General features: G+C 49.8%; 2 protein-coding genes across 6 annotated transcripts in view; one reads left to right on the top strand and one right to left on the bottom strand.

Moving 5' to 3' along the window:
• Positions 1-26979, top strand: part of PC (pyruvate carboxylase) — a 260020-nt gene that overhangs the window by 211039 nt on the left and 22002 nt on the right. The gene's annotated exons all lie outside the window — the stretch shown is intronic.
• LRFN4 (leucine rich repeat and fibronectin type III domain containing 4) lies at positions 569-19263 on the bottom strand. Its single transcript, XM_053369887.1, has 3 exons — positions 17445-19263; positions 7567-8971; positions 569-2104 (listed from the first exon to the last, which is right to left on the bottom strand). Exons 2-3 carry the CDS (start codon positions 8949-8951, stop codon positions 1414-1416), a joined length of 2076 nt encoding a protein of 691 aa, XP_053225862.1. The 5' UTR covers positions 8952-8971; positions 17445-19263; the 3' UTR covers positions 569-1413.

Raw genomic sequence — 26979 nt, 5'->3', positions numbered from 1 at the left:
GGCCCTTGCAGCAGGCAGTTCTTGCAGCTGGCTTTCTCCCACATTCTGCAACCATCTGAGCATCTCTGGGTAGGGCTGAGAATGCCCACCCTCCTCCTGCCTGACACCCTGGAGAGCTGCTACCAGATAGTGTCGACAGCACTATGCTAGACGGACCCAGTGGTTTGGCCCTCCATTGCTTCAGGAGCAGTGCGAAAGATATGGGGTACAAGGAGAAGCCCAAGGGCCCCATTCCTTTCCTCACTGCCTGAAATGTTAGAACTCCCTAACACTCCATAAACAGGTGCACTTAAATCAATAACTCTGCATCTTAAGGAAAATGTGAATTGTGTAGGGTTATGTAACTTTTAGGACTCTCCTGTCAGTACTTTACAGAGCTCGCCATTTCAAACATCGATTCTAATTCAATACTTTTTTTGCACACAAATTATTGTTTGCCACACTTGCTTTCTTTTTTAAAGTGTGTTTCAAAGCCCCTTGAGGAAATCTGGAACCATCCTTCCCCCACAAAATCATGCAGCCATCAGAAACTGGGCAAAATAGCAGTAATAATAATAATAAGCAGATCTATGCAAATGTTTCCCATTTATACACATTGCAGAATTCCAGCTTTCCTTGGTACAGAGTTTTGGTTTAACTTGGTGTGGCATTTTGATTTCCCCTTCTTAACCTGCACCCACCCTGGGGGTTTTTTAAGAACAGATTGTACACAAACCTGTCCATAATATTTGCTTTCCTATTTAATCTCCTGCCTTCAACACACTGACTAATTTGGGGGTTGTTTTAACAGAATTCTTTCCTCTTTCCGCCTTCCTTTTTCTTCTCTCTTCTTCTCTCTTCTTCTTCTTCTTCTTCTTCTTCTTCTTCTTCTTCTTCTTCTTTTTCTTTCTTTTGGCAACTTATTATTTTTTCAAAAGGACACCACCCCCGTCCATAGCAATTGATTTACGTGCCCCCAACCTCACGAAACGGACACGCCACCATTTTCAGCTCCGATTAATCAATCTCCTGCGAATTTGGACAAAACAACATTCCCTCCCTTTGAGGTCGGGTCCCTCCATTCGGAGCAGCAGCTCCCCTCCGATCAACCTCGCCCTCCCCCGTCCCACTGCCCAGGAGAAAGTCCAGCAGGGAGTCAGGCTGTTGTTGTTGCTGGAACTCCTGGGCCGGGTTCAAGCCTTTAGCCTCTATTGTTTTGGTCCCAAAGCCAGGCCAAGGCCTGTTACACAGCCAGAAACACCCCCACCTTAGTCGCGGCACGAGGGGCTCTCCTTTAAGCACACACACACACACACCCCGCCATCAGCAGCTGTGATCCAGGTATCAACTGCCGCCCGATGCCCACTGCCAGACGCACAAGGGTGGGGTTGTGGCGCACGCAGGATCTCTCCTCCAGCCCAGGGGGCGTGTGCACTATACCACGCTTTCCTCCAGCTCGTCCGCATTGAGGAAGGGTCCGAGGCGCTTGGCATCGCCCTCGGAGGCCGCGCACTGAGCCAGCATCCCGTGCACCGACTGGCTGCGCTTGGTCCACATGAAGCTGAGGCGCTTGGCGTAGCTGTAGCAGGAGCTGGAGGAGACGTCTCCCATGTCCAGGGAGTTGCTGCGCTTGGTCTTGGCGGGGGTGCTGGGGGGCCCCCACGCTGCTCCCCCCACCCTGTCTCCCGTCCTGCGCTCAGGCTGAGCAGCCTTGGCCCGCACCCGCCGGTGCTTGGGGCCCCGCTCCTTGGGGGGCGTTCGCAGGGGGAGCAGGCCGTTGGGGTGTCCACCGTTGGTCTGCGAGTAGACGTTGGTGACCTTGGGCAGGCTGCCATGGGCACTGCCACACACCTTGTACTTCACCATCATGACCACAGTGAAGACCAGCAAGGTGACCACGATGATGCCCCCTACGATCACCGTCAGGGTCCCGCCCAGGAAGTGAGCGTGCAGTGAGTGGCAGTCCGGATAGGCCTCCCGCGTGGCAAACTGGGCACATCCCAAAAGGTGTGTGGCTGCCAGGGAGGTGGCCGCATCATCAAAGATGGCCAAGACGCACAGGTCGTAATCCACGCTGGGCACCAGGTGCTTGAGGTGGAAATGCCGGCTGGTGGCAGGGATGATCCTGCGGAGAGGTGGAGAGAAGGAGTCAGTAGGCATCTCAGAAGGGCATGAGAAGTACCTTTGCTGGATCAGAAAGGTACAGCATCCTGTTCTCCCATTGGCCAACCAGATGCCCCAATGAGAAGCCCGCAAGCAGAACCTGAGCACAGAAGCAAATCTCCTATCCCGTGGTTTCCAGCAGCTGGTATTCAGAAGCATTGCTGGCTCCAATCGTGGAGGCAGAGCATAGCCATTGTGGCTAGGAGCCCTCAATAGCCTTCTCCATGAATTAGCCCAACACTCTGTTAAAGCTCCCCAATCTCTTGAGCTACCAGGCCATTATTGCCACCTCGTCATTCCCTTCTGCAGCTTTTTTGCAAGTGAAACTCAATATTCTTCCCTCCCGTCTGTATGGAATATGCCAAACTGCCTCACCAAAGCCACCTGGCTAAATTTAGCTCTTGCAGGTCTGCAACTAACTAAGGAACAGGAAAAAGAGATTGGGAATAAATGGACAGCTTGCCCCCAAGGAATGTAGAAAAACAGGGTCCTCCCCCACCAAGGGTCTCAATATTGGGACTTCGGCTTTTTCCCTTGTACCTGAAAGCATTAGCAGTAAGAAGTGAGCCAAGTTTGCTGATGACACCAAAGTGCTCAGAGCGGTTAAGACACAGAAGGATTGGGAGAGCTCCAAAGAACATCTCTCCACACTGGGAATATGGGCATTAAGACGATAGATGCAATTCATCATAAGTACAAAAGCAAGGAAAACCTTAATGTTTGCATTCATCTGCCTGCAAGGGCACAGGAGCAGGTGGATTGGCAGGCTGTAGGAGGTTCCTAGGTCTTCCCAGACCTGGGATGCAGCCTGGCTTTCAGTAGAACAGGAACTCCAGTCTGCTGTAGCCAGGGCCCCCTCTCACAAGACATTTTGTTGCCTGAGGCTGAGGGACAAGAAGGCTTCTCCTTTCCCCATTCCACTTACAGGAGCCAGCAGGATGTAATTTCAACACTAGTGACCCGATAGCCTCCTCCCCTGTCCTGGTGGCAACAGGCTAGCTAAGGGTGGCCAGTAGAGGGCGTGTCAGACGCACATCTCTCTCCTCCCGCAGATGGAAATGGTTGGAACTTGGGGACAGCAAGAAGATGGCCCCACAGGAACTGCTGCCCAAGGCAACCACCTCACTGCCTGTCCTTAGAGCCAGATGAACGTAAGCAGCATTGAAGGCTCAGTTGATCCTCTGGCCTGGCCTCAACAGGCAAGTCAAAAGGCAGCCTTCCCAAACTGGCAGCCTCCAGGTCTTTTGCACAGCCGTATCACACTGGCGCTGGTGTGAGTTGTTGTCCTAAACATCCAGAGGGCACCAGGTTGGGCAAAGTTGTCCTACTTCCCCAGGTTTCTCTGGCTTGAATTCCACCCTGAATGGAAAGTCTGGGTGCCCTTTCCACTTCAGAGGCAAGGTGAGTGACTGCAGGGCTATTGATGGCTACCAGCCATGATGGCTCTGCTCTACCTCCGCAGTCAGAAGCAGTAATGCTTCTGAGGACCAGTTGCTGGAAACTGCAGGGAGGGAGAGGGCTCTTGAGCTCATGTCCTTCCCACGGGCATCTGGCTGGCCACAGTGAGATGCTGGACTAGATGGGCCACTGGCATGATCCAGCAGCCACTCTCTTCTTCTTACGCTCTTATGTCATGTTAATTTTTAAGGCGAATGGAACCAGGCGAATGTCATGTTAATTTTTAAGGCGAATGGTCCTCGTCTGTCTCCTCCTTGCACACAAATGCACATCAGTGTGCTGTGGCAGATCTGGGCTTGAGCCCTGGGGGGGAGGATCCAGCTGTCAGGGCTCAGAGTGCCACAAGGGTGTACCCAGGCCCCAGCTGCTGCCAAAACCAGATCCGGGAGGCTGGGGGGGGGATGACGTGCAGGAGAAGGTGCTCAGGGGACTTGGGTGGGGGGAGAAGGAGAGTCAAGCTGTTGCTCCACAGGGAGCACAACCTGAAGGGAAAGCACTGAATGTTGGTGCCTGTTGCAAATCTGTGTGTGGTCAGTTTGTTTCTCTGGAATGCATATTTGTGCATGTCGTAGAATCATAGAATTGTAGGCTAGGATAGGATCCCCACGGTTCATCTAGTGCAACCCCCATGGGTAAAAAACCTGTGGTGATTAAGGCTACCCTGCCTCAGACTTCAAAACCAGCATTTCTCAAAACCATTTTGCCCTCCACCTCTAAACTCAATTCACCTTCCCACTTCCCACCTCCAGTCCCCCAGCTTCCATCACCAACCTCCCACACCCCACACCCCGCTTACAAGCAGAGACCCTGGGATGCATCAGGAGGCAGTTATTTTCCTCAAGGTGGCCTACGTGGTTTAATCCCCACAACAACCCTGTGAGGTAGGTTAGGCTGAGAGACGGCGATTGAGCTCAAGGACCTATCCTGGTACTCTAACCACTATGCCACACTGGCTCTTACATTACAGCAATGGCACTCTCTTACATCGTGAAGGCAGAGAGCATTCTGGGAGGTGATTCTTGGGGGTGCTGCGCCCCAGGAAGTCACATAGACTGGCCCCTGCCATCCATGCCTTAGCAACCTCAAGATCAGACTACTGTAATGCAGTCAATATGGGGCAGCCGTTGAAGACAGGGCAATGGGGCTGCTGCTGTATTTCCTTGCTTGTAGGATTCCTTTCCTAAGGCCTCTGGCTGATCTCTGTGGAAAGCAGAGTACAGTACTGGGTTGTATTGAGCCACCTTGGTTTGATGCAGCAGCCAGGCTCTGTTCCCTTTCCCCATCTCTCAGTGTTTGCCAGCATACAGGCTCCTAATCTTGTCAGTGTTGTAATTGATTTGTTTCAGTGACAAGAGTCTTGAGGCTGTGGCCTTTGTCACTGGTCACGCTTCACAGACACACACACACACACACTTGCTAAAGTACAAATTCAAATCCAAATTAGATCACCAAATCAACCATTGTGAGGAACCAGGGAGGATGCAAGCCCTGGAACAAACATCCCAATAAAATGCACATTCCAGGCTGCAGTTAGAGGCAATGTTGCAGGTTTGAATGGTCTTCTGAAGTTGTGGGGGTGACCTCCTTGCATGTAGAAAATAAACAAGTCAGGAAGCACAGTTCTCTCCCTTGCCATCTTCTTGCAGAGCAAACTAGTTTCAATAATAACTTATGATTTCAGGTTACCTGGAAGACCCTTTAGGGTCTCTTAGAAATCTAGGGAAATTCTCCTTCTGACACTGCACCCTACAGAATATCATAGGGTGGTGACCCAAAAAGGGGCATTTGCCATCATTGCCCCTATACTATGAATGGCCTTCCCTCTGCCACATGTGAAGCAACAGCCACCAGCTGCTTCAGAGGTCTTGTAAACAACCCTTTTTGTCCAGGCTTTCCCTGACGCAGCAGATTAGACCCTGATTTATGTATTTGAATCCCCTGCATTCCTTTTCTATTTCTTGCTCTTTGCTTTCATGCTGCTGTTTTATTGGTTTTAGGTTGCATTTTGTTTTAACGATGCTGTTTGTTCTTGTACACCACTTAGAGGGTTTTTTAAAAAAATAATTAAGTGGTTTATAAATGCTTTTAAATAAATAAAATAGCTAGCATTACCTAGAAAATTGCTGGTTTAAATCAGTTCATTTCAATCAAGTCTCCCAGTATGGAATTCATATATTTCCCGATAAGTGTGTGTACTAATTGGTTTCTGCAATAATTAAATGCATTGTTTTGCAACTAAATAAGACCTTGGAACACAATGCAGAACTTTTGTCCAAACAGCCTTCTGTGCTGCAGACTTAGGCCAGCTAAGCAGACAAGTTTGTGCTGGGCTGTCTGTGTACCCAAGCAATGAACACCATTTATTTAAAAGTTAAGTGTGCAGCCCTGCTTGGAAGTAAGCCCCTATGAATAAAGTGGGGCCTATTTCTGAGTAAACATGCATAAAAGCTGGACTGTGAGCTCCTGTGAGCTCCCAGAAACAAAAGACAGTGGACTTCAAATGGCCTCATGCTTTTGGATGAAAATAGGGTGCAGCCTCCAATGGGGGGGATCTCTGTCTCTCACCTCCTGTACAACTGAGCCAGGTGGCATAGGAAGCTGCCTTATATACAGAGTCAGGCCACTGGTCCACATATCTTCAGTATTCTAAGCAATGACTGGCAGTGGCTGTCCAGGATTTCCAGGCACGGGGTCTTTTCCAGCCCTTCCAGGAGATGCCCTTGAGGATTGAACCTGGAGCATGTACAGCAGATGCTCTTTGTCATGCGTCTTGGGCATTGAGCTGTTCACAACCCATATATATTTCATGCTGCCTGTAACTGCCCAGGCTCACAACATCTCCCCAGGGTCCTGTTAGCATTGCTTCCTGCCCTAACACTCTCCTGACTTTCCCTGACCACATGAAGTGACTTTAAAAAGAGGGATTGTCAGAGGAAGGCCAGAGGGAGGAGGTATGGTGGTGTTGCTGGAACTGGTTGAAAATGAAGATAGCAGAGCAGATCAGCAACCCTCTCTTTGCACAGTTTTGCTTCCCGTTTTTAAAGCAGGACTTAATTCCAGCAGGTTCACGCCCGAGAAACCTGTTATCAGCCTCTGGAAATGTGAAATGGCCTCTTGCAGCCTTCCGTGACCCTGGCCTGTTGAAATGTGTGTGCCAAGGTGTTGCTATTAGTAAATAAAACCCTTAAGAACTTGGGACCAATTTGCCTTACCTGGTATGCACCCACTCGACTACTTCAGTCAGCAGAACTGGCAGTGTTATAGGTGCCACATAATACTGTTCCAGATTTGTAAGAGCTCAATCTTTTAGTGTGGCAGAATCTACACTTTGGAACTCCCTGCCTACTGATTGTGTAGACAATCCTGAGCTCCATGGAGCAACAGTCTGGCTCTGTATGAGGCAGCTTCCTGTGCTGTGGGCAACAACCTTGGTTAGCTACTAATCTTAAAGAGGGCTGGGGATGTCGGCTCCGGCTATGGAAAATCACTCCAGAGTGGCTCAGGTGACAGGATGAGAGCTGCTCCCTGGAATGAGCAGCATCCAGAGGCTTGGATGAAGTTCTGTCCCTACTACTCTGAGCCAATCTCTGCTGCTCTCCACCTGGGAAAGGAGCAAAAGAGGAAGGATCACAGAAGAGAGCCTGGCTGCTGGATCAGACCAGAGGCCAGCATCCTGTTCCCACAGTGACCATCCTGATGCCTCTCCTGGGAAGCTCACACAAGGAGGATCTGAGCCCAGCAGTGAGCAGCTGGAGTTCACAATAATCCAGGAGGCTGGCTTCATGAGGGTCTTGGGAGAACAAAATTATAATTTGAAGTGCCAGAAACCTCTTGCTTGCAGACGGAAACAGTAAAATCTTGGACCCTGGGCCCACCTGGCAGCCAGTGAAGGAGAAAGCAGCTGAGAGGCATAACGAGAGTTCCTTGGGATCACGGTCCCAGGCAGCACGGTCGCAAACACCTTACCTGTAAATGAGAGTGTCATCCACGGTGCAGTTGTACTGGATCTGGTACATCCAGGCAGCGTAGGCCGACTTGTCAGCCACCCACCGCACCAGCGCTGAGCTGGCTGTCACGTCGGACACCTCCACCCTTTTCTCGAAGCCCCCCTCACTGGCGTTGGCCGACGTCTTGGCCGAAGTGGCAATGTCGGAGGAGCCTGGGTCCTGCTGTAGCACGGTGATGCTGCCGTTCCCCCGGTGTGGCAAGGGGATGATTTTGAGGTCCACGGTGGCCGTGGACTCCCCTGCAGCGTTGATGGCAATGCAGGTGTAGGCCCCGTCGTCCCGGATGGTGGTCACCAAGATGTCCAACGTGCCATTGCGGAAGGACATGGTCCGGGAGGAGTTGGACATGATTTTGTCATCAGGGGAGACCCAGTGGATGACTGGCTCGGGGTCCCCGATGGCCCGGCACCTCAGGGTGGCCCGTTGGCCCTCCAAGATCCAGAGCTTGTGGGTGTGGCGGGTGATAAGGGGCGGCTCGCAGGTGAACTCCTCCTCGGGGACCGACCAAAAGTAGCGGCCCGCCACCTGCGCAGGGGAGGCGCAGGTCTCCATGTCGTCCTCCCGCACCAGGCGGCGCAGCCACAGCAACTCGCAGTTGCAGTGCAAGGGGTTCCCGCCAAAGCTTAGCACAATGGTGGAGGTGTATGGGGTCGGGCTAATGACCCCGACCTGAGAGCGGGCAAAGAGTGGATCGGGGGGCAGTGTGTAAAGGCGGTTGGAGGTCATATCCAAGCGGGAGAGCTTATAGAGCTCGGCAAAGGCCCCTTCCATGATGAAGTCGATCAGGTTATGGTCCAGGTTGAGGGTGTGGAGGCAGAGCATCCCCTGGATCCCTTCCCAGGGGACCCGGTGCAGGTTGTTGTAGGACAAATCCAGGTCCTCCAGGGTCATCAGGAAGTCGTCGAAGGCGACCACCGAGATGTCCACCAGTTGGTTGTTGTTCAGGATGAGGTGCTGGAGGTTGAGCATCCCACGCAGGGCCTCCTCCTGGATCTGGGTCAGCCGGTTGCCATCCAGGTGGAGCGAGCGAAGGCTCTCCAAGTCGCCAAAGGCAAAGGGGCGGATGGTGTCGATGGTGTTGCGTGACAGGGTCAGGTCCACCAGGCCCGTCATGTTCAGGAAGTCGGGCGGCTCCACCACCTGGATGAAGTTGTCAGCCAGCCGCAGCTCCACCGTCCGGCGGTCAATGTTGGGCGGGATGAAGAGCAGGCCCTTGTTGGCACAGAGGGTGCTGAGCGACTCGGAGAGATTCTGGCACACACAGTGGAAGGGACAGCCCTCGACCTGGGCCAACGCACGTCCCACCATCAGCAGCTGGACCAGCAGCAGCAGCAGGCTTTCCATGGTAGACGGCTTGGCAAGCCCTGGAGAAGGAGGGAATGAAATAAAAGCAGTTACCGGACCAAACATCTCGAAGGGCTCATCCACACTTCCACTCGTCCCATGCCTAGAAAGCCTGTATCCAAGCAGTTTTCCACTTGATCTTCACTTTCCGGGCATAGGTCTGGGTGGTTTCCCCCTTGCCGTGCTTTTTTCCTGGGGAAAACCCACTCTTTAGCGCTAAATTGGAGCAAACATCAATCCGGAGAAATCCCGAATTGCCATTTGCTCCGATTGAGCGCTAAAGAGCAGCTTTCCCCAGCGAAAAGCAGCAGGACATAAGGAAGTGCGGATAAGCCCTATATATCCGAAGCTGGGTCTCCTCAGTCTTTTCGCAGAAAGCAAGGTTAACTTGCAGTCTATACCTTTAATAAGTCCTTTCAGACTCATCAGAATGAGATACTGGAAGAACTTAGAAGGGGCTTCTCTGACAAACCGGTACAAAACAGCACTTGTGGAAGAATCCCAGGATAAAACAAGCGCAAGGCCTGAAGCACAAAGACTCATCGCTGTTGAATGGCACAGCTTTATTATGTACATGGCTAAAACTGAAAATAGAGGACTCGCCTCATAAACTCTTTTGGTTAACTTGAACTGTTTATCACCTGCCATACAAATAGTACCGTAGTTTGGGATCAGAACTTTATTTGGCTATTTCTCATGTATTGCCTAAACATTAGCTTCTGGGTTACTGCAGGATATTTCGTTATTCATCTTTATGTTATATGTTGGAAGGATTTAATTAAAAAATACACATTTTAAACATAAGAATAAAGAAAGAAGGTTGGCTTGATGATGGCATGAGGTGGGAATTTGGGGACTCACAGAGGACTTCATGTCAGGTGGCAAATTGCTCCCTTTCTTCATTCCTTCATTCTAGTTTATTAATCTAATTCTATCTCTTCTCTTTTTTATACATGTTTGTACATGATTGTTTACATTTGTTATTAATTGCAGAGCGTACTTGCCAGTGCATCAGATTAATTTGGGGCAGGGCCGTAGCTCATTTGCAGAGCAGGTTCAGTCCCCAGCATCTCAATGTAGGATTGGGAGGATACCCTGGCTGAAATCTCAGAGCTACTGCCAGTTAGTGTAGGTGATATTGCACTAGATGGACGAGCAGTCTGACTCGGTAGAAGACAGCCTTCCATTTAAACCAGCCTTTATTTATAACCATGTGGACCAGAAGCTTTTTAAGATGACAGAGATGATGTGGTGGGTAGAGCATCTGCTATCAACACAGAATATCCTTGTTCAGTGCCTGGCATCTCCAGTTTGGGTTGGGATAGACCTGCGTCTGAAACCCTGGAGAGCCACTGCTAGCCAGTACAGGCAATACCATGCTAGCTGGTCCAGCAGGTGGAGGAGGAGAGGGCAGAGGGTGACGAAAGAGCTGAGAGTGCAGGGAGCCTTTTTCCCATCTTTTGGATCTGCTGGGAAATTCAACAAACCTGCTGTACAGTGGTACCTCAGGTTACATACGCTTCAGGTTACAGACTCTGCTAACCCAGAAATAGTGCTTCAGGTTAAGAACATTGCTTCAGGATGAGAACAGAAATCGTGCTCCAGTGGCGCGGCAGCAGCAGGAGGCCCCATTAGCTAAAGTGGTGCTTCAGGTTAAGAACAGTTTCAGGTTAAGTACGGACCTCCAGAACGAATTAAGTACTTGGCCCGAGGTACCACTGTACCTAGAACTGGGTGTGTGGAGAGTGCAGCTGAATTGGACACAGCTGAGGAAGTACCATCCACTTTTGGCCTGCCCATAAAAATCAAGTGCAGACTTAGAAATTAGGGTGATATCTCCTGTTTCCTGGAACTCTTCTCATTGTGTGACTTTCGTGGGTGAGCTGAGAGTTTGTTTGGATCCTGGGCGAGAACCCAGAGGCTGAGAGGAAGGGTATGTTAGAAGGAAAAGGAACTGATAATAGATTTTTATATATTAGTAACTTTGTTTTAATGTAGCATTTTTATATGTTTTTGCAACATTTTTTTTAAGTTGCTGTTGTTACTTTAGTTTTTTGTACACCAGTTAGATATATTTTTAATACAGGTGATACTGAACACAGGAAACTCCCCATTTGCATGTCTTTGGGTCACTCATGACCACACACATGTGCACCATTTTTGGCAATGAAATGGGGCAACGGGGGGCAGAATGAAGTGAGGGCAGGGTGGGGGAATCCCCACTCTTGTACATCCCAGTGACATATGCTGCAACCTGGAACATAACCCGTGAGTAAGCAGCAAATCCCCTGTATATTAAGCAATATAGAAATTAAATAATCAAAATAATCAGGGTTTATATCAGTATAAGTCAGTATAACCAGTATAATCAGTATAAAGCAGCTTCCTACAATTCAGTATATTCCTAATTTTAAACATTTTAAAAACATTATTTTCATTCCCATTTAATACCCCCAACATTCATTTGACACAGCCCTTGTTATTTCAAATCTTCCCAGTCATTAATATATATTTAGATATAGAGAGATGTGAATCTTTTGCACATCCAACCACCACCATATTTCCATATGCCCAGTGAAGAGATAATCAAATAAGAAGGAAAGCCTGAGTAAGAAGAAAAGGAGAGATAGATGGAAAGCAGGGTTTGGGGGGGGGAGCACTAGAGGATCTTCATCAAAGCACAAATTATATTGCACAAAAATGTCTGTCACAGATTGATGGATATGCAGTGGCCAGATTACTCACTTTAGCTCTCAAGTTATATTACCCCTGTTTAAAAAGAGTTTCAGGCCTAATTCAAGCTGCTCGCATTAGTGTTGAAAGCCCTGAACAACTCAAGTCCCAAATTCCCAAAAGATGGCCTCCTTCCCTATAGACACCCTCAGTGCTGAGATTAGCAGAGGGGGCCAGTCCTGGTTATTCCACCGCTCTCAGGGATTTGGGGTGCTGGCATTCCAGGAAAGGGCCTTCTCTGTGGCAGCCCCTAAGTAGTAGAACTGCCTCTCCACAGAGATGCTCCTGGGCCCCTTCACTACGCAGCTGTTGACTTTTGCCAATTCCTGTGAGTGTAGTACACTTTAACTCTTCGCACATCTGGATTTTAAATTATTATAACCTGCCCTGGGATCTGCTGGGAAAAGGCATTTCATAAATTTAATAATAATAATAAGCCATCTCATTTGCACAGCTGCATCCTACGCCCTGTTTCTTGGTCGTACTAGGGAAAGAGTGGGTATGGGAACAGCAGACAGAATGTGGGATGCCATCAGGGCAGGATCCAGGGTCACTGTTGCAGAGCCCCACTCAACAGAAGGGGCACGAGGAGTCAGCAAACACAGGCCTCGTGGAAAGGGGAGGCTTGGCACATTTTGAAGTTAATAGTCAATGCAGAAGGTTGGTGGTTTGAACCCACCCAAGGATGGCTGTGGGCAGGATTTCTACATTGCAGGGGGTTGAGCTAGATGACCCGTGGTGTCCCTTTCCAACTCATATGATTCTATAAAGTAATATATTTTATCATCTAAAGCAGGGGTATCCCATGTGGTTTTATAGAGGAGAAGGCTATCTATCAATGGCCGCTAGCCATGATGGCTCTGCTTCCATGGTCAGAGGCAGCAATGCTTCTTGATACCAGTTGCTGGAGTTGACAGAAGGGGAGAGTGCTCTTACACTCAGATCCCACTTGCACTGTCAGAACAAGATATTGGCCAAGATGGGCCATTGGCCTGATCCCAGCAAGGCTGGATTTTATGTGTTAATGTTCTTAGGCCAAACATCCAGAAACCCCCCAGTTTAGGGAAAGCTGTTCTAGATGTTAAATCTTAAAAGCTGGGGGAGTTACTTTCTCTGTTTCATGTCAATACATGCACATCATTTTAGTTTTATCCTATTTATTTATTTTAGTTAAACCCCACCTTTTACTCCAGGGAGCTGGAGGTGGTGTGGCTCCTCATTTTGTCCTCACAACAACCCTGTGAGGTAGGTTAGCCTGAGAGGCGGGCACTGGCCCAAGGTCTCCCAGTGAGCTTTGTGGCCAAGAAGGGGATTTGAACCCTGGTCTCCTGGGTCCTAGTCTGACCACTACACCACACCAAGGCAGCATACAATCCACAGCTACAGCTGCTGGAGTTTATCTTGAACTGCAGAGATATTTTTTGTGGGGGAAGGGAGGGAAACATTCATTCCCTCTAATATACCTTTGTTGTTTGGATTAAGCGCCTTCCTGGCTTTCAGCTGGTGGAAGATGAGCTACACGAGAGTCAGTGAGCAGAGCACACAGTGGTTGGTGGCATTAAGACGTCATTGGTCTGAAATGTGGGGGAGGGAGGGGGCTCTTATTTCCATGGTTGAAATGGGAGGGGGGATCTGCTGTGTTCCCACATACGTGCTTGAAAGCCGGCTGCACTAGCTGCTTTCCCAGAACGCAGGTGGCCGAGGGGTCAGACACGTCAGAGGTGACAACTCCAGAGACCTTTTGCAAATTGCCAGCCAGGTGGAGGGATTAAAGATTCTGTATTGTCTGAGCGCTCAAAAGATGGCAGGGCAGATCAAGCTAAAAGAGACTGAGCGAAAGTGTGCGCTCTCTCAGGCTTGAACCCTAAACCCTGGTGGGACTCTCTCCTCCCCCCCCCCATCTCTTTGCTAGCACCTGCAAGGCGGGCAGAAGAGGGAAAGCCAGAGTGTTCATCAGGGTCAAGGCTCAGCCCTGAAACACATTGCAGAGCAATAGAGGAAACCTCTGAGCATAGACAGAGTGATGCTCTGTTCTCTGCTTCAGGTCATCACCCTCCTTGGGAAGCAAGATGGCAGCCAAGTGTGATCAGGTGTGGAGAAACAGGACTAGGTGCCAGGCCATTCATGAGCCAGGCCTCGTAGGTCCTGTACTGCGCTTGCGGTTTCCCCACACGCATCATCTATCTGGCTGGCCACTGTGAGAAGAGAAGGCTGGACTAGATGGGCCATTGGCTTGATTCAACAGGTTCTTATGAGGAACACCAGTCTGGGCAGGTCATCTCTGTTCCCGAACCCATCTTGGCCAGTGTAGGACACTTGTGCCAGTGTGCCAGGCGACACAGAGCTCTTCTTCACATCGCTGGAAGACAGCCCTTCATCATTCAAAAGTTTTCGCACTTCCTACGCTTCGAGAAGCCAGACTTATAAGAGATGCTGCGCCTATTTTTATTCCTGCATGCTAGGCGCCCCACGCAGCAACAGCCTCTCGTCTCTGCCTGCTGCGATGCTCAAGAGTCGGTATCTGGCCCTGCAGCAATGCTCTGTGAGATGCCCAGCAGATGTGCAGATTTGGCATCTCCTCCCACCCCTTTTGTGTGTTTCCTCAGTCCTAAGGATAGTTGGAGCCAAAGAGATGCCAGAGGGGTTTGCTGTGGACCTATAAATGTCTATACTTGTGTGCATTTTTGCATAAGAGAAGGGCAGCTTAGATGACGAAGTGTCTCATGCATGCAGCAGCTCATTGATATGTTCCATCTAGCAGTATGCGTGCCTCAACCATCCCAACAAATTACTACCTGTGGAACTCACTGCTCCAAGATGCAGTGTCTTTTAAAGGGGAAGAGATTAAATCCCAAGGAGCTGAAGAGGGCTATCAACAGCTATTTTGTTGCAGAAGTTAGATAGAACCTCCATGTCCAGAGACTGTCTACCTCAGAGGAAGAGTTGCCTTGGGAAACAGCGAACAGCAGGGGACTTCATACCTAGCATATGTGTCCTTGTTTCCTAAACCATATGATGGGCTGTTTGTGGTCAGGATGCTATACTAGAACAGGGGTCAGCAAACCTTTCCAGCATGGGGCTAGTCCACTGTCCCTCAGACCTGTGGGGGGCTGGACTATATATTTGGGGGAGGTGAACAAATTCCTATGCCCCATAAAGAACCCAGAGATGCATTTTAAATAAAAGGATGCATTCTACTCGTGTAAAAACATGCTGATTCCTGGACCATCTGCAGGCCAGATTGAGAAGGTGATTGGGCCGGATCAGAGGTAGAGCATCTGCCTTATATGCAGAAAACCTCCTGTGGTTCAATCCCCAGGTGGGGCTGGCAGAGATCCCTGCCTAAAACCCCAAAGAGCTGCTGCCAGTCAGTGCAGACAGTACTGAGCTAGATGAATCAATGGCCTGATTCAGTAAAAAGCATCTTCCTCTGTTCCTATTTAAATTGGTCCTTTATTCAGAACCATGAGGACTAGAATTTTTCTTTTGGGAAAGGGCTGTAGCTCAGTGGTGGAGCATCCACCTTGATGCAGTAGGTCCCAAGTTCAATCCCCATTGGCAACTCCAGGTAGAGCTGGCAGAGACTCCCTGGAGAGCCCCTGCTGCCAGTCATTGCAGGCAATACTAGTTTAGATGGACCAGTGGTCTGATTCAGTATAAGGCAGCTTCCTATGTTCCCCTTGCTCTCATGCAGAGGTGGGGGGGGGCTTTTATTCAGCTAACCTATGATGGGAAGGAGTCCTGTCCCTGCCTGAAGCCTGGGAACCAAACCAGAGCAGACAGTTCAACACCAGGCTCAGCAAGAGCCCCCCTCCAAATGCCCCTGTGTTCTGCCTCCAGTTCTGTAAGGGAACAGGGGCGGACTTGGGTAATATGGTGCCCTGAGCGAAGACAAAATTTGGCACCCCTCACCAATATTTCTTAATTTCATAATAACTCATTTTGGTACAGATGCCTTTTTAATGGATCTTCTTAGTAGGAACCCATATAAACATAGGCGTTATTGTTGTTGTTATTGTTATTGTTATTGTTATGTGCCCCCTTGGCTTGGCGCCCTGTTCAGGGAGCTGCCCAAGCTGCCCTAAATCCTGCGCTGCTGGGAAAGGAGGGAAGGGCAGGGTCAAGGTGAAAAAGGAAGACTGGAGTGCCACCTAATTTATAACTCCGTTAGAAGAAGAAGAATATCCCTCTGATTTCCCCAGGCTAGTGAGAATTAAAGGGCATTGTGGAAATGGAGACTGCTGGAAGGTGTTCATGTGGGGAGGGGTGGGGAGGGGTGTTTGGTTGGGGGGAGAAGTCAGCCGCCAAGGACTTTCTAGCCTCCGGCTCAGAGCAAGGAGCTGGTGTGGTCGCTGTCAGTGGCCCCCAGGACTCCTGGGTTCTGCTCCTAGCTCCGGGTTAAGAAACGAAAGCAAAAGGTTAGAGAGAGCCAGCATGGTTGCCTCTGGGGACTGGGCTGTTTGGCAAGAGACTTTTAGGAGATGGTCAGCTGAAGCAATGGAAGCTGAGCAACCTGCACCCCTGCTTCCTCAGCTCAGGAAAGGCAACGAGGTCTAGTGGTTGGAGGGAGTCAGGATGGTGGGGGTGGTGTTTGGGGATCATTGGCAGCTGACAAGTGATGCAAGTTTAGGGAAAGGACCATACCTGGGTTCAATACCTGCTGGTGTCTCCAGGGAGAAAAACTCCCTCTCTGAAACCTTAAGAGCTGCTGCCAGCCAGTGTAGACAAGCTGACCTGACCCACAGCAGAAGGCAGCTCCCTATGTTCCCATGCTCAGTTTGGCAACCAGAACACCTGAGCTCTTTGTTGCCAGCGCTGGGGTGCCCCAAATCCAAATCCCAGACATAAATATAGACCTTAGTCTGCGTTTGGAGCTGCTCTTGGTTCTGCCTGTCTGTTGATGCAGCAGATGACAAATCTACCTCCATCTCTCCCTCCCTCTCCCTCTCCCTCTCCCCCCCCCCTTTCTCTCTCTCCTCTCCGCCCACCCTTCCCCCAGGGCACTCCCTTCTCTGCTCCAGGCTGGAGAGCCTGGCCCTGCCGGGCACAATGAGGCCTCCTAGTGGCAGAGTCGGGAGCAGCCGCTGCCTCTGCGCTGGTGCAGGTGAAAGGTTGCAGATGGCCAGAGAAAGGGGGGGGGGTTGTTACTAGTGCCACAGGAAGAGGGGGGCAAGTGGCCAGGGCAGGATGCAATTGAGGTGGAATAATTTGAAGCTGGCTGATCCCTTTCACCACCTCCTTTCTGCCACTGAGCATCTGCTTTCCATCACTGGAAGGGCACCCCGCTCCGATTTTAATCAAGATGGATATACAAAGGTCAGAGAAGAATAAAAGAGGAGTGGGGAGAGAGACCCCCACCATTTCCATCACAATGCAACTTTATGGGTTAGGAAAAGGGTGAGGGGTGAAAGGAGATTCAGTGGGAGAAAAAGAGGTTTGGGAGATCAGATTCCTTTTTCTTTTCTGGAAACCTTTCCAGGGTTTGTAACAGGCAGAGACAACTAAAAGGGGGCTCTCCTCGCCACCCACCCCCCGGAGACCAGCGCACCCCATTTGTGGTTTTCTCCCCCTCCCCAAAATTAAATAAACACTCTGCAGTCCCCCTCTGCAGGACATTAGTCACTCCACAACCCCCCTCCAGGAGCCATCACTGCCTAACCCAACTTCCCACAAAGCTCAGCTAGACACACACACCCCAACACACAGACACACATCACATTTCTGCCCCCCCCCATCCATTCGCCCCAGATGCCTTTTTACCTTCTGCTCAGTGTCTCAGGGGCCCAGAGAGCAGCCGCGGCCATCCTGCTCCATCTCCCCGCCTCTCTGAGCCCCCTGCCTCTCGCTCAGGCTCTCCTGGCCGGATCGCGGCCCCCAGGTGCCCCCTGAACCCTCTGCTCCTCCGGGTGCCATGGAGGGGGGCCCAACCGCAGCGGAGCCCCCTCGCCTGCACGGCGGCGGCGGCTGCTGCTGCTGCGTGGCAAGCAAAAGTTCAGCGTGGCTGGAGGTGGCATCGGAGACGCAGGCAGCAGAACATCCTTCCCCCCCACCGTCGGTCCCCCCCCCCCAGCCAAAGGAATCAGACTCAGGAAATGCTGCAGCGCTCAGGCAGACATGGGAGAGGGCATCCGTGCCACCCTCCTCAAGATGCTGCTGTTAGTGGAGCTCTCTGTGACTCGGGGTGCTCTCTGCTCCCAGGGTCTCTGCTCTTTGACCCTTTTCGCTCACCAGGACTCAGGCTGGGCCACCTTGCCTCTGACCCTTCCTGGGCTCGGAGGCTCCAGGTCCTGCCGAGGCGGCAGATGCCCAAATCAAACGCCTGGGCTCAGTCTGCTTTGCCCTCCAGCTCCTGTGTCCCGGTCACTGTTCCTGGACCCTGAATGCACCCCACTCTCCTTCCAGGCCCCCTTCACCCCTCAGGACTCCTGGGTTCCATGCCACTCAGCTCTCAGTTTCCAGACAAGTCTAGATCCCTTCGATTTCTTCATTCCAAGGTTCTAGATCTCCCAGGACAGGCCCGTTCCAGGTTCTACATGGTCCATTTCTGATCTTGATATCTCTCTTGCTTTTCTGGATCTTAATTCTAGATCCACAGTTCTTGAAGAATCCAGAGGGGGGTTGTTTGTTTTTTTTTTTAAAAAAAACACCTTACCCCGGAAATTCCAGAATTGAGCTCGTTGGTCCAGCCAAGAGGCTGGGATTCCACCACCCACCCTTTAGCTTCTTGCCCTTCTAGCTGTCCAGTCTTTGACAGTTCCAGATTACATCCCAGTTCTGTGCCCTCTGGAGTTCCGGGTTCTAATCCTCCACCCTACTGGATTCCTGGTGGGCAGACCATTCGGTGCTAGATCTTTTGACTTGGCTTTCAGACCCCGAGAACCTTTGGGGTTGGGACATCTCCAGGGCATTAGATCCTGGATTTCCGTTTATCCTTCCCTCCTTCTTGAAGCCTGCCGTTTTCTGCCTTTGCAGAATGTGGGATCTAATTCCTGGTGCCTTCAGAGACTCTCAGGGCCCTTCCAGGAACAACGACCTTTTGCACACCCCTTCAGGGCGTCCCCAGATCCTGTTTCTTCTGCAGATCCACCGCCCTCCTTTTCCTCCGGTCCTCCTGGGTCCTCCTCCAAGAGGCTCTTTGTCTCTCTGCCTGCCTTCCTGGCGGTCCGGCAAGGGGCTGGGAGGGGACCAGCCAGCAGTTTGCAAGCAGGGTTCTTTCAGTTTGGCCTCTCCATCAAATCTCTTCCCCCAGACGCCACCCCACCCCTCCGGACTGAAGCAGGCTTAGCTCTCCGGAGCGGACGGCTCCGCTGGGCTTGGCCCCTCCCCTTCCAGCGCCTGAAGCTCCTCCTACCCAAGCTCTGGTTGGGGGGAGGGAGTTGCCTGTGCCTGGTCTTTGAAGCAGCTGGGATGGAGTCTCCCCGCTTCCTTCTCGGGATGCAGAGGCAGAAAGAGTGATGGAGCACCTTACCCAAGAGCCAGATTTGGGGAAAACCTTTGCCTCTCAGTAACCAGGGCAGGGAGGCAGGCAGCCCCACTGTGTCAGGAAAGGAAATCCGTATTGTTTTCACATCCGATTCTACCCTTTGTGCTTTAAAAAGAGTGCTCACCCCCCCCACACACATTTTTAAGTCTGGATTTCAGATTACCAGGCAACTTCCCCTCCCCCCCCCCCAGGCTGCAACCTACCAGAAGCAGGAGAAGTGGGGGAGGGATCAAAGAGCAGCTGGTACCAAGTTGGTCCTCATCCCGGTTGTCCTGGGAGACCCGTTGCTAGGAAGCGGGATTGCTGGGGGGGGCACTGGTGGGGGATAGCGATGGGGTCCATGTGGAGCAGGGTGGAAAGGGGTCCTCATTTTTAGATCTAGGCCGAGGAAGGGGGCTTTTGACGGCGGAAAGGGAAGGCCCACACATTTTAATCTTTGCACCTACTGTTTTCTTTCTTCCTTTAAAGCACACACACAAACAGAGAGAGGCAAACATTACCTTGCTACTCCAAAATGTGGCCAAAAACAAAACGAAATTGCAATCTTGCAAAGTTTCTTTCTAAAGTTAGTCCCCCACCCCTGGAAAATTTCATCCTGTGCGTGGTGACTCAGAAGTAAATCCTTCTGTGGAGGAGTTACTCTCAATAAAGAATGGGCAGAATTTGGAGCGCATGTCCACTTGGATAGCCACTGAGGCTATCCTAGACACACTTTACTTGGAGTAATTCCAGCTGAACTTAATGGAACTTACTTCCAAGCAAGTATGTGCAGGATTGTGCTCTTAGCCATACATGCCATTGGCGAGGTCTTTTTGAACCCCCCTGACAATACTGGTAACTCTTTCTTGTGTGTTTTCAGCCAGTAAGAAGAAATAACATTTTGGTGCTATTAAATCTGTGGGTGCCTCCAGATCATTCTCACCGACAATCCCTTTTGGATAACATAAGGCCATATTTGCACCCCAAGGAATTGTGCATCTGCTTTGTATCACTGCTGATATTAGGAAAGTCTTTCCAGCTCTTCTGTATACAACAGCTTACCTGGTCGCCACAATGTGACTGGAAACTCCATGCAGATGAATAAGCTGGTTGGCAAGAGATTGTTGCATCCCTCCTGCCAGTCCCCTTGGCTGATGGTCAGAGGATGAGGTTGCGAGTGGCTACCAGCCACAAAGTCTATGGTCTGCCTCCACTCAACACTTACTGGGATCCACAAGTGAGGAGAGTGCTGATGTGCTCAGGTCCTCCTTGAGGGCTTCCCAAAAGAGCCTAGTAGCCATTGATAGTCTCCAGCTCCTCCGTGAATTTGCCCAATCCTCTTTCAAAACCATCCAAGTTGGTGGCCATTGCTGCCTCCGGTGGGAGGGAGTTCCATAGTTTAACTATGTGCTACATATAGTTAAGCTATTATAGAACTCACTCCTGCAGGCCACCAACTTGGATGGCTTTAAAAGGAAGATTGGACAAATTCCTGGAGGAGCAGACTATCAATGGCTACTAGCCATAATGGCTGTGCTCTGCTTTATCAGTTGGAGGCAGGAATGCTTCTAAATACAAGTTGCTAGAGGAGGGGAGAGTGTTCTTGTGCTCAAATCCTTTTGTTGGGCTTCCCCATTGGGGCATCTCTTTGGCCACTCTGAGAAGCTGAGCGAGATGGGCCATTGGCCTAATCTAGCAGGCTCTTCATATCTCCTTAAGATGCTTCCATGCACTTTCCCCTCCTCTTCAGTAGTCGACCTTCACCTTTCTGCCTGACTCACCATTCCCTCTGCTCTGGGGTAGGAGTCTTTTTGTGGGGAGGGGATCTGAGAGCCAGCCAGGAGCCCATGATGCTGGAGCTGGTCCTCAAGCAGAGAGATCTGGGTCATCTGTTGGCCCCTTGGGGTTCGCTGACCCTGAGGGGATCTACCAGAGGGTCCTGCTCCTCCCTCTGAGGAGAGACCTCAGGTTGAGCCCTGACAACTCCTGGATTCTTAGGGGAAAGGAGGGCGGAATCTGAAGGAGTGTTGACTAGTGGTTAAGATAGATAAATCCAAAAATTCCAGGGTTTTTTAAATCTTTGCTTCAGCCTTCCTCATTTGGGTGCCTTGGTCCTCAATTCCCAGCAGCCCCAGCCAGCACAACCCTCATTTTAATTGAGCTGTGAGTTAAGGACATTTGTCTGTATTTCAGCCTCTCTTTATCCTGCATTGCTATGCCCAGGAAGAAAAACATTGACATTGGGCTTTAATCACCATTACTCGCTTGTCCTCGCCTCCAGTATTTATTTTACTGCATTTATATCCCATCTTTTCCTCCAAGGAACTCCATAGTGTACATGGCTCTCCCCTTTGTCATTCATTCCCCACAACAATCCAGTTAGGTAGGTTAGGCTAAGCGGCAGTGACTGGCCTTCGATGTCACCCAGTGAGCTTCATGGCTGAGTGGTGGATTTGAACCCTGGTCTCCGATGACCTTGTCAACAGTTGTGCAGTTGCAACTCCATCCGATGAGCATCAAATAATTTTGACAGGCTGATTTTATTTCCCCCAAAATTTTCTTTCAACCATGTTACAGCTCATAAATCCTCATTTGTTTGTGCAGATCTGCTTCCTCTTTTATGAATCTATCGATCTGGTCTTCTTTTTCTTCTGTTCCGTTGTTTGTATTGCTGAAAAAACGTTTCGTGCGAATCAATAGCGTTCAGGTTTTGAAGAAAGAAGGCTGTCTAATTGCAAGTGGCAGCTTCTCCCTCCCTTTTTGAATTATAAACACCCTCACACTTCTTTTCAAGACCTCAAAAGGCATCTGTGCTTGGATTGTGGGAGAGGAGGGGAGGGAAATTTAAATAAAATGGATTATTAACTGAGTAACTGGCCAAAACCCAGATCCATCAGCTAAAAATCATTTTGTTGATTGACCACCTTGGAGAAAAGTCTGCTGATGAGGGAGAGAACAGAGTCCTTTGTTAATCCCCAGAGAGAGACGTAGGATGCAAAGAATTGAGCAGAGATGCTTGAGAACTGAAGCTCTCCAGGAATCTCTAGCAATGCGGACAGTTTCTGATCAGATAATAAGGAATAAGTGCTGCCCCCTTCTGGAAAAGGCTGTCCATACTGCAAAAAGAATATTTGTGTGTGTGTGTGTGTGTGTGTGTGTGTGTGTGTGTGTAACCCATCCTTTCATTTCTGCAGACTTAACTGCTTTTTCTCCCAATGATCTCAGATGTCAGTGGGAATTCCGCCAAGTTTCTAGGATATCCCTGCTTTTAGGAATTGCAGGCATCCATCAGATGCAATCAGATATGCATCAGATCCAACATACCCGCATCTGAACTCAAGCATGCAAGATTCCTCTGGTGTGCGTGCATGTGTGCCTAAATCTATGGATTGCCCTTTGAATTAAAATCAATTGTTATGTAGTCAGAAGTATCCAATTCCCACTCACACACTCGGTGCCAATTAACCAAGGAGCAGAAATATAGCTGCACTAGTTGCCATTCCAATATTTTATTCCTCCTCATCTGCAAAGCATAAAGCTTTTAAGTTATTTTGCTTATTCCATTTATAATTTGAATTGTAAGGCTCGCAGTTCGCAGAGCTGTTTCAGAGATAACTTTTCTCTGTGTTGCATTTGGAATGACACCCCACCACCGGAACACGTCTCCTCACAGCACTGATGTCTTCCTGGCCACATTTGTAGGAATTTAATTCTGATTAGCCCAAAAACGAATAAGTAACGCTCTCAAGGGATTATGCAGTGCTAAACCTTTTATAGGCTTTTCCCATCAATTCATCATGTCCAAAGTGAAATGCAATGGAAGCCATTTTTCAAAACCATCTAAAACGCAACAATAAAATATTGTAATGAATGCCGTATGCTTTATTACAGTAAATGCAGTATGACTTCATTTATTTACAGTGGTGCCTCGCAAGACGAACGCCTCGCAAAACGAAAAACTCGCAAGACGAAAGAGTTTTCCGTTTTTGAGTCGTTCCGCAAGACGAATTTCCCTATGGGCTTGCTTCGCAAGAAGAAAGCCCATAGGGAAATCTCCGGGGACCTCTTTTAAATGCTGGCGGTGGGGAGCAAAGCCTTTCGCCCCCCCCCCTCCGGCCTTTAGAAGAGGTCCAGGAAGGCCGGCGGTGGCCGAAAGGCTTTGCTCCCCACCGCCAGCATTTTAAAAGCGGTCCGGGATAGTAGGGAAGCGCGCCAGCAGCGTGTTTCTCCGCTATCCCGGACGGCTTTTGAAGGCAGGCGGGGGGGGCAAAGACTTTCGCCCACCGCCTGCCTTCAGAAGACCTCCGCTGTCCCGGGGGCTTTTAAAATGCTGGGGGTCGGCAGCAAAGCCCTCCTGTCCCCGGAGCTTGCGGGGTGGGAGGTGGGGAGAAGGGCTTTTCTTCCCACCGCCAGCCTTCAGAACAGCCTTCTGAAGGCTGGCGGTGGGAAGAAAAGCCCTTGCCCCCCCCCCCCCAGCCTTCAGAAGAGGTCGGGGGACAGACTGTCCCCGGACCTGGTCTGAAGGCGGTTTCCATAGGAACGCATTGATTGATTTTCAATGCATTCCTATGGGAAACCGTGCTTCGCAAGACGAAAAACTCGCAAGAAGAAAAAACTTACGGAACGAATTAATTTCGTCTTGCGAGGCACCACTGTATATGTATGCTGTCATCTGCCTCCTTGGGACACAGGCCAGAAGACAAGTCTCCCCTGCCTATTGTTTGTCCCCCAAATCTAGTATATTGTGCTGATATAGGGAGGCTCCATTTAACTTCAGTGGCTGATAGTCATTCATACAGCTATCTTCTGTGCAATTAGAGCAGCAGAAGAAGGCAATGGGGCCCTGTTTGTATTTAAGAATCTGTGGGTCAGGAGGTTGGTTGTAGGGAGTTGTAGCTCCTGGATATGAGATATTCAAGAATTTTGGGGGAGGTCCACACACCCTTGAAACAGGTAAGAATGAATTCTTAGCTTGAAGAATTTTAGCATAAAATTTTCCACTCCGTTCCATCTGCCACCCTCCACCAATTGTTTGAGGCTTTGCTTGATCTTTTCCAGACACACTTTTCTCGTCTGTACTGTAAATGGCATCATTTTATAAGATTTCCCCTTGCCTATTCAGTGTACGGACAGTTATGAAGTGCCAACTCCAGCTTCTAAGAGATTTATAAGCTAGGAATGGTTAAGTTCTGTCTCTTCTAAGCTAGTGACAAGGAATAATGCGCATCTCCATAGCTCCTTTCGGCACAGTCTGTGTGAGTTAGCGTCTGAGAAGGAGGTAGTAGGCAGTCTGATCTTGGGGTGGGTAGCACGCCTTCTGAAGCAGCTATTGCCAACTTGGTGCCCTCCAGATGCTTTGCACCACAACCCCCATCATCCATAGCTTCAGCCCTGGTGTAACACAGTCACACCAGCTCACATTTGATGCCAGTAGGACCAATTGCTGTTTAGGGCCTGTCTCCAAGGGCTGCCAGATATAGCAAGGCAGATGGGGGGAGGAGCAGCATCAACTCCTCTACAGCTGTTCTTTTGGAGGACAGAGCTGTCTGCCCCTCCTAAGCCAGCCTGCTGCCCTCCTGAGAATTGGAGGGACAAACAGTCCCATCGCCTATGTTAAAATAAGATTTAACTGTTTCTGTACATCAAAATTTGATGGGGGGGGGGAGCAGGAGGCAGTCCGTGCCACGCCCCAGCAGAAAATAGGATGCCCCTACATAACCTTTGTGTCTCTTCTTTTTACTGTTTTGTTTTATTTATAAATTTTCTAATCTGCTTTTCAACTTTTAAAAAACATACCAGAGGTTGCAGCCGGGCATAAAAACACCCTTGACTTTTGCCTGAGGTTGCCCTGATCCTTGTCACCCTTTGCCTGCGTTGACATTGAGTCATATTAGGATTTCCTGGGCTTTCACTATCGGGTTTGTTTTTTTGTCCCAGGTCAAAAGGAATGTTTTTTGAATGTTTCAGGTTAATAGGAACATTTTTAAGGATCAGGTTCATGGTTTGGGGGTGCCAGTAGATGTAGCGCTTACTTTAGGTGCCCAAGTGGCATCTGGGCACAAAGGTTTTCTCCCTCTCTCTTAACACCAGAACTCTTAGAAGCTGTTGGAAGATTCAGGACAGATCAAAGAAAGGACTTCTTCATGAAGTGGAACTCCTTCCCACAGGAAGCAGTAATGGCCACCAATCTATATGGCTGTAAAATGGGATTGGACAAATTAATAGAGGAGAAAGCTGTCAGTGGCTACTAGAAACAATGGCTGTGTTCTGGATCCATGCTCAGAGACTGTAAATGCTTCTGAATACCAGTTGCTGGAAGCCAAAGGAGGAGGGAGAGCTCTTGTTCTCAGGCCCTCAGGCATCTAGTTGGTCACTGTGAGAACAGGATGCAGGACTAGATGGGCCATTGGCCTGGGGCTTTTCTCATGCTCTTATGCCTTTTGTCCTTTTGTTGCAGCTTCCACTAGACTGAAATAGCCCATCCACAGTTTTTTTAATGCTATAATCACATCCAAGTTTGACAAGTGTCATGTGTTGTATGTGGGGCTGCAGGGGAGCTGGTGGCGTTGTGGTCTAAACCACTGATCCTCTTGGGCTTGCCAATCAGAAGGTCGGCGGTTCGAATCCGCGCAACGGGGTGAGTTCCCATTGCTCTGTCCCAGCTCCTGCCAACCTAGTACTTCGAAAGCACGCCAGTTCAAGTAGATAAATAGGTACTGCTGCAGCGGGAAGGTAAATGGCATTTCCATGCGCTCTGGCACTTGTCACAGTGTCCCGTTGCGCCAGAAGTGGTTCAATCATGTTGGTCACATGACCTAGAAAGCTGACTGTGGACAAACGCCTGCTCCCTCGGCCTGAAAAGCGAGATAAGCACCACAACTCCATAGTCGCCTTTTTTTTTTTAACCACATGGGGCTGCCCTGGAAGGCTTCTGAGAAACTTCAACTGTGGGCAAAAGACCACTGCAAGGTTTCACAGGCCACAGAGGACACTCCTTATCAGTTGAAACGGCTGTACTGACACACCATTGGTTTGCAAGCTGATTTCAAACTGATGGCTTTCAGGCCATTGTTTGCATGGGACCCCAATCCCTGAAGGACTGGTGAGCTTTCTGGGACATTGCAGGCTGCATCAGGTGCCTTCAAAGGGGAGGCAGAAGAGATGGAGGGTTCAGTGTTGTTGTGCCTTCTGCAGATACACATTCACTGCTAAACTTGAAGTGCCAGGCCATTCAACTTCCTTTAAAAAAAAAACTGCCAAAGATTTTTTTATCTGCCAATAACTTTTGCCTGCATTGTTTTATTGTTCCATCTGGCGTTACATTTCTGACATCACTGGCATTGCTGCTGTTGTTTCTGACCTGCTGTTACATGAATGAAACGTGCCATGAGTCTGACTTGCTGTGAATCTGACCAGACAGAGGTTGGCAAAGCTGCCTCCTACTTCTCTGCCGCCGTGGCATCGCCAAATTGCCATCCAGCAGAGCTTTCCTGGGTGATAATTGGGATATTACAACAAGTTCCTAGAACGGTTACATTAGATCCCCCCTTGGGAGACCCACTTAATAAATTTGCAAGGCTATTTAGTTAGTTAGTTACACTTATTTGTTGGTTTCATATTGTAATTTTGTGTTGTGTAAATCACTTTATTCACACCTTTGCACGCTTGAAGGTCAGCTAAGAAATATTTTAAATAATAATGGGAGGAGGAGGCCAAAGCTGATCCAGTGGTGTGACCCTTCTTCCCTTCCTCCCTCTGCTACAGCCCAGTGGAATGACCAGCGGTTGTCAGGTGACAGCTGAAGGGGGAGGAGCCTGATGGAAGTGTTTTGGT

Source organism: Podarcis raffonei, chromosome 16 (genome assembly GCF_027172205.1).
Source record: "Podarcis raffonei isolate rPodRaf1 chromosome 16, rPodRaf1.pri, whole genome shotgun sequence".
Taxonomy (NCBI): Eukaryota; Metazoa; Chordata; class Lepidosauria; order Squamata; family Lacertidae; genus Podarcis; species Podarcis raffonei.
The sequence above is the reverse complement of the archived record's forward strand: the minus strand, read 5'-3'. Positions and strand labels throughout refer to the sequence as shown.

Coding starts and splice junctions, on each gene's coding strand:
- LRFN4 (XM_053369887.1), bottom strand. CDS start 8,951: ATGGAAAGCCTGCTGCTGCTGCTGGTCCAGCTGCTGATGGTGGGACGT. Junction 2,105..7,566: donor GATGACACTCTCATTTACAG/GTAAGGTGTTTG, acceptor ACCTCTCCGCAG/GATCATCCCTGCCACCAGCC.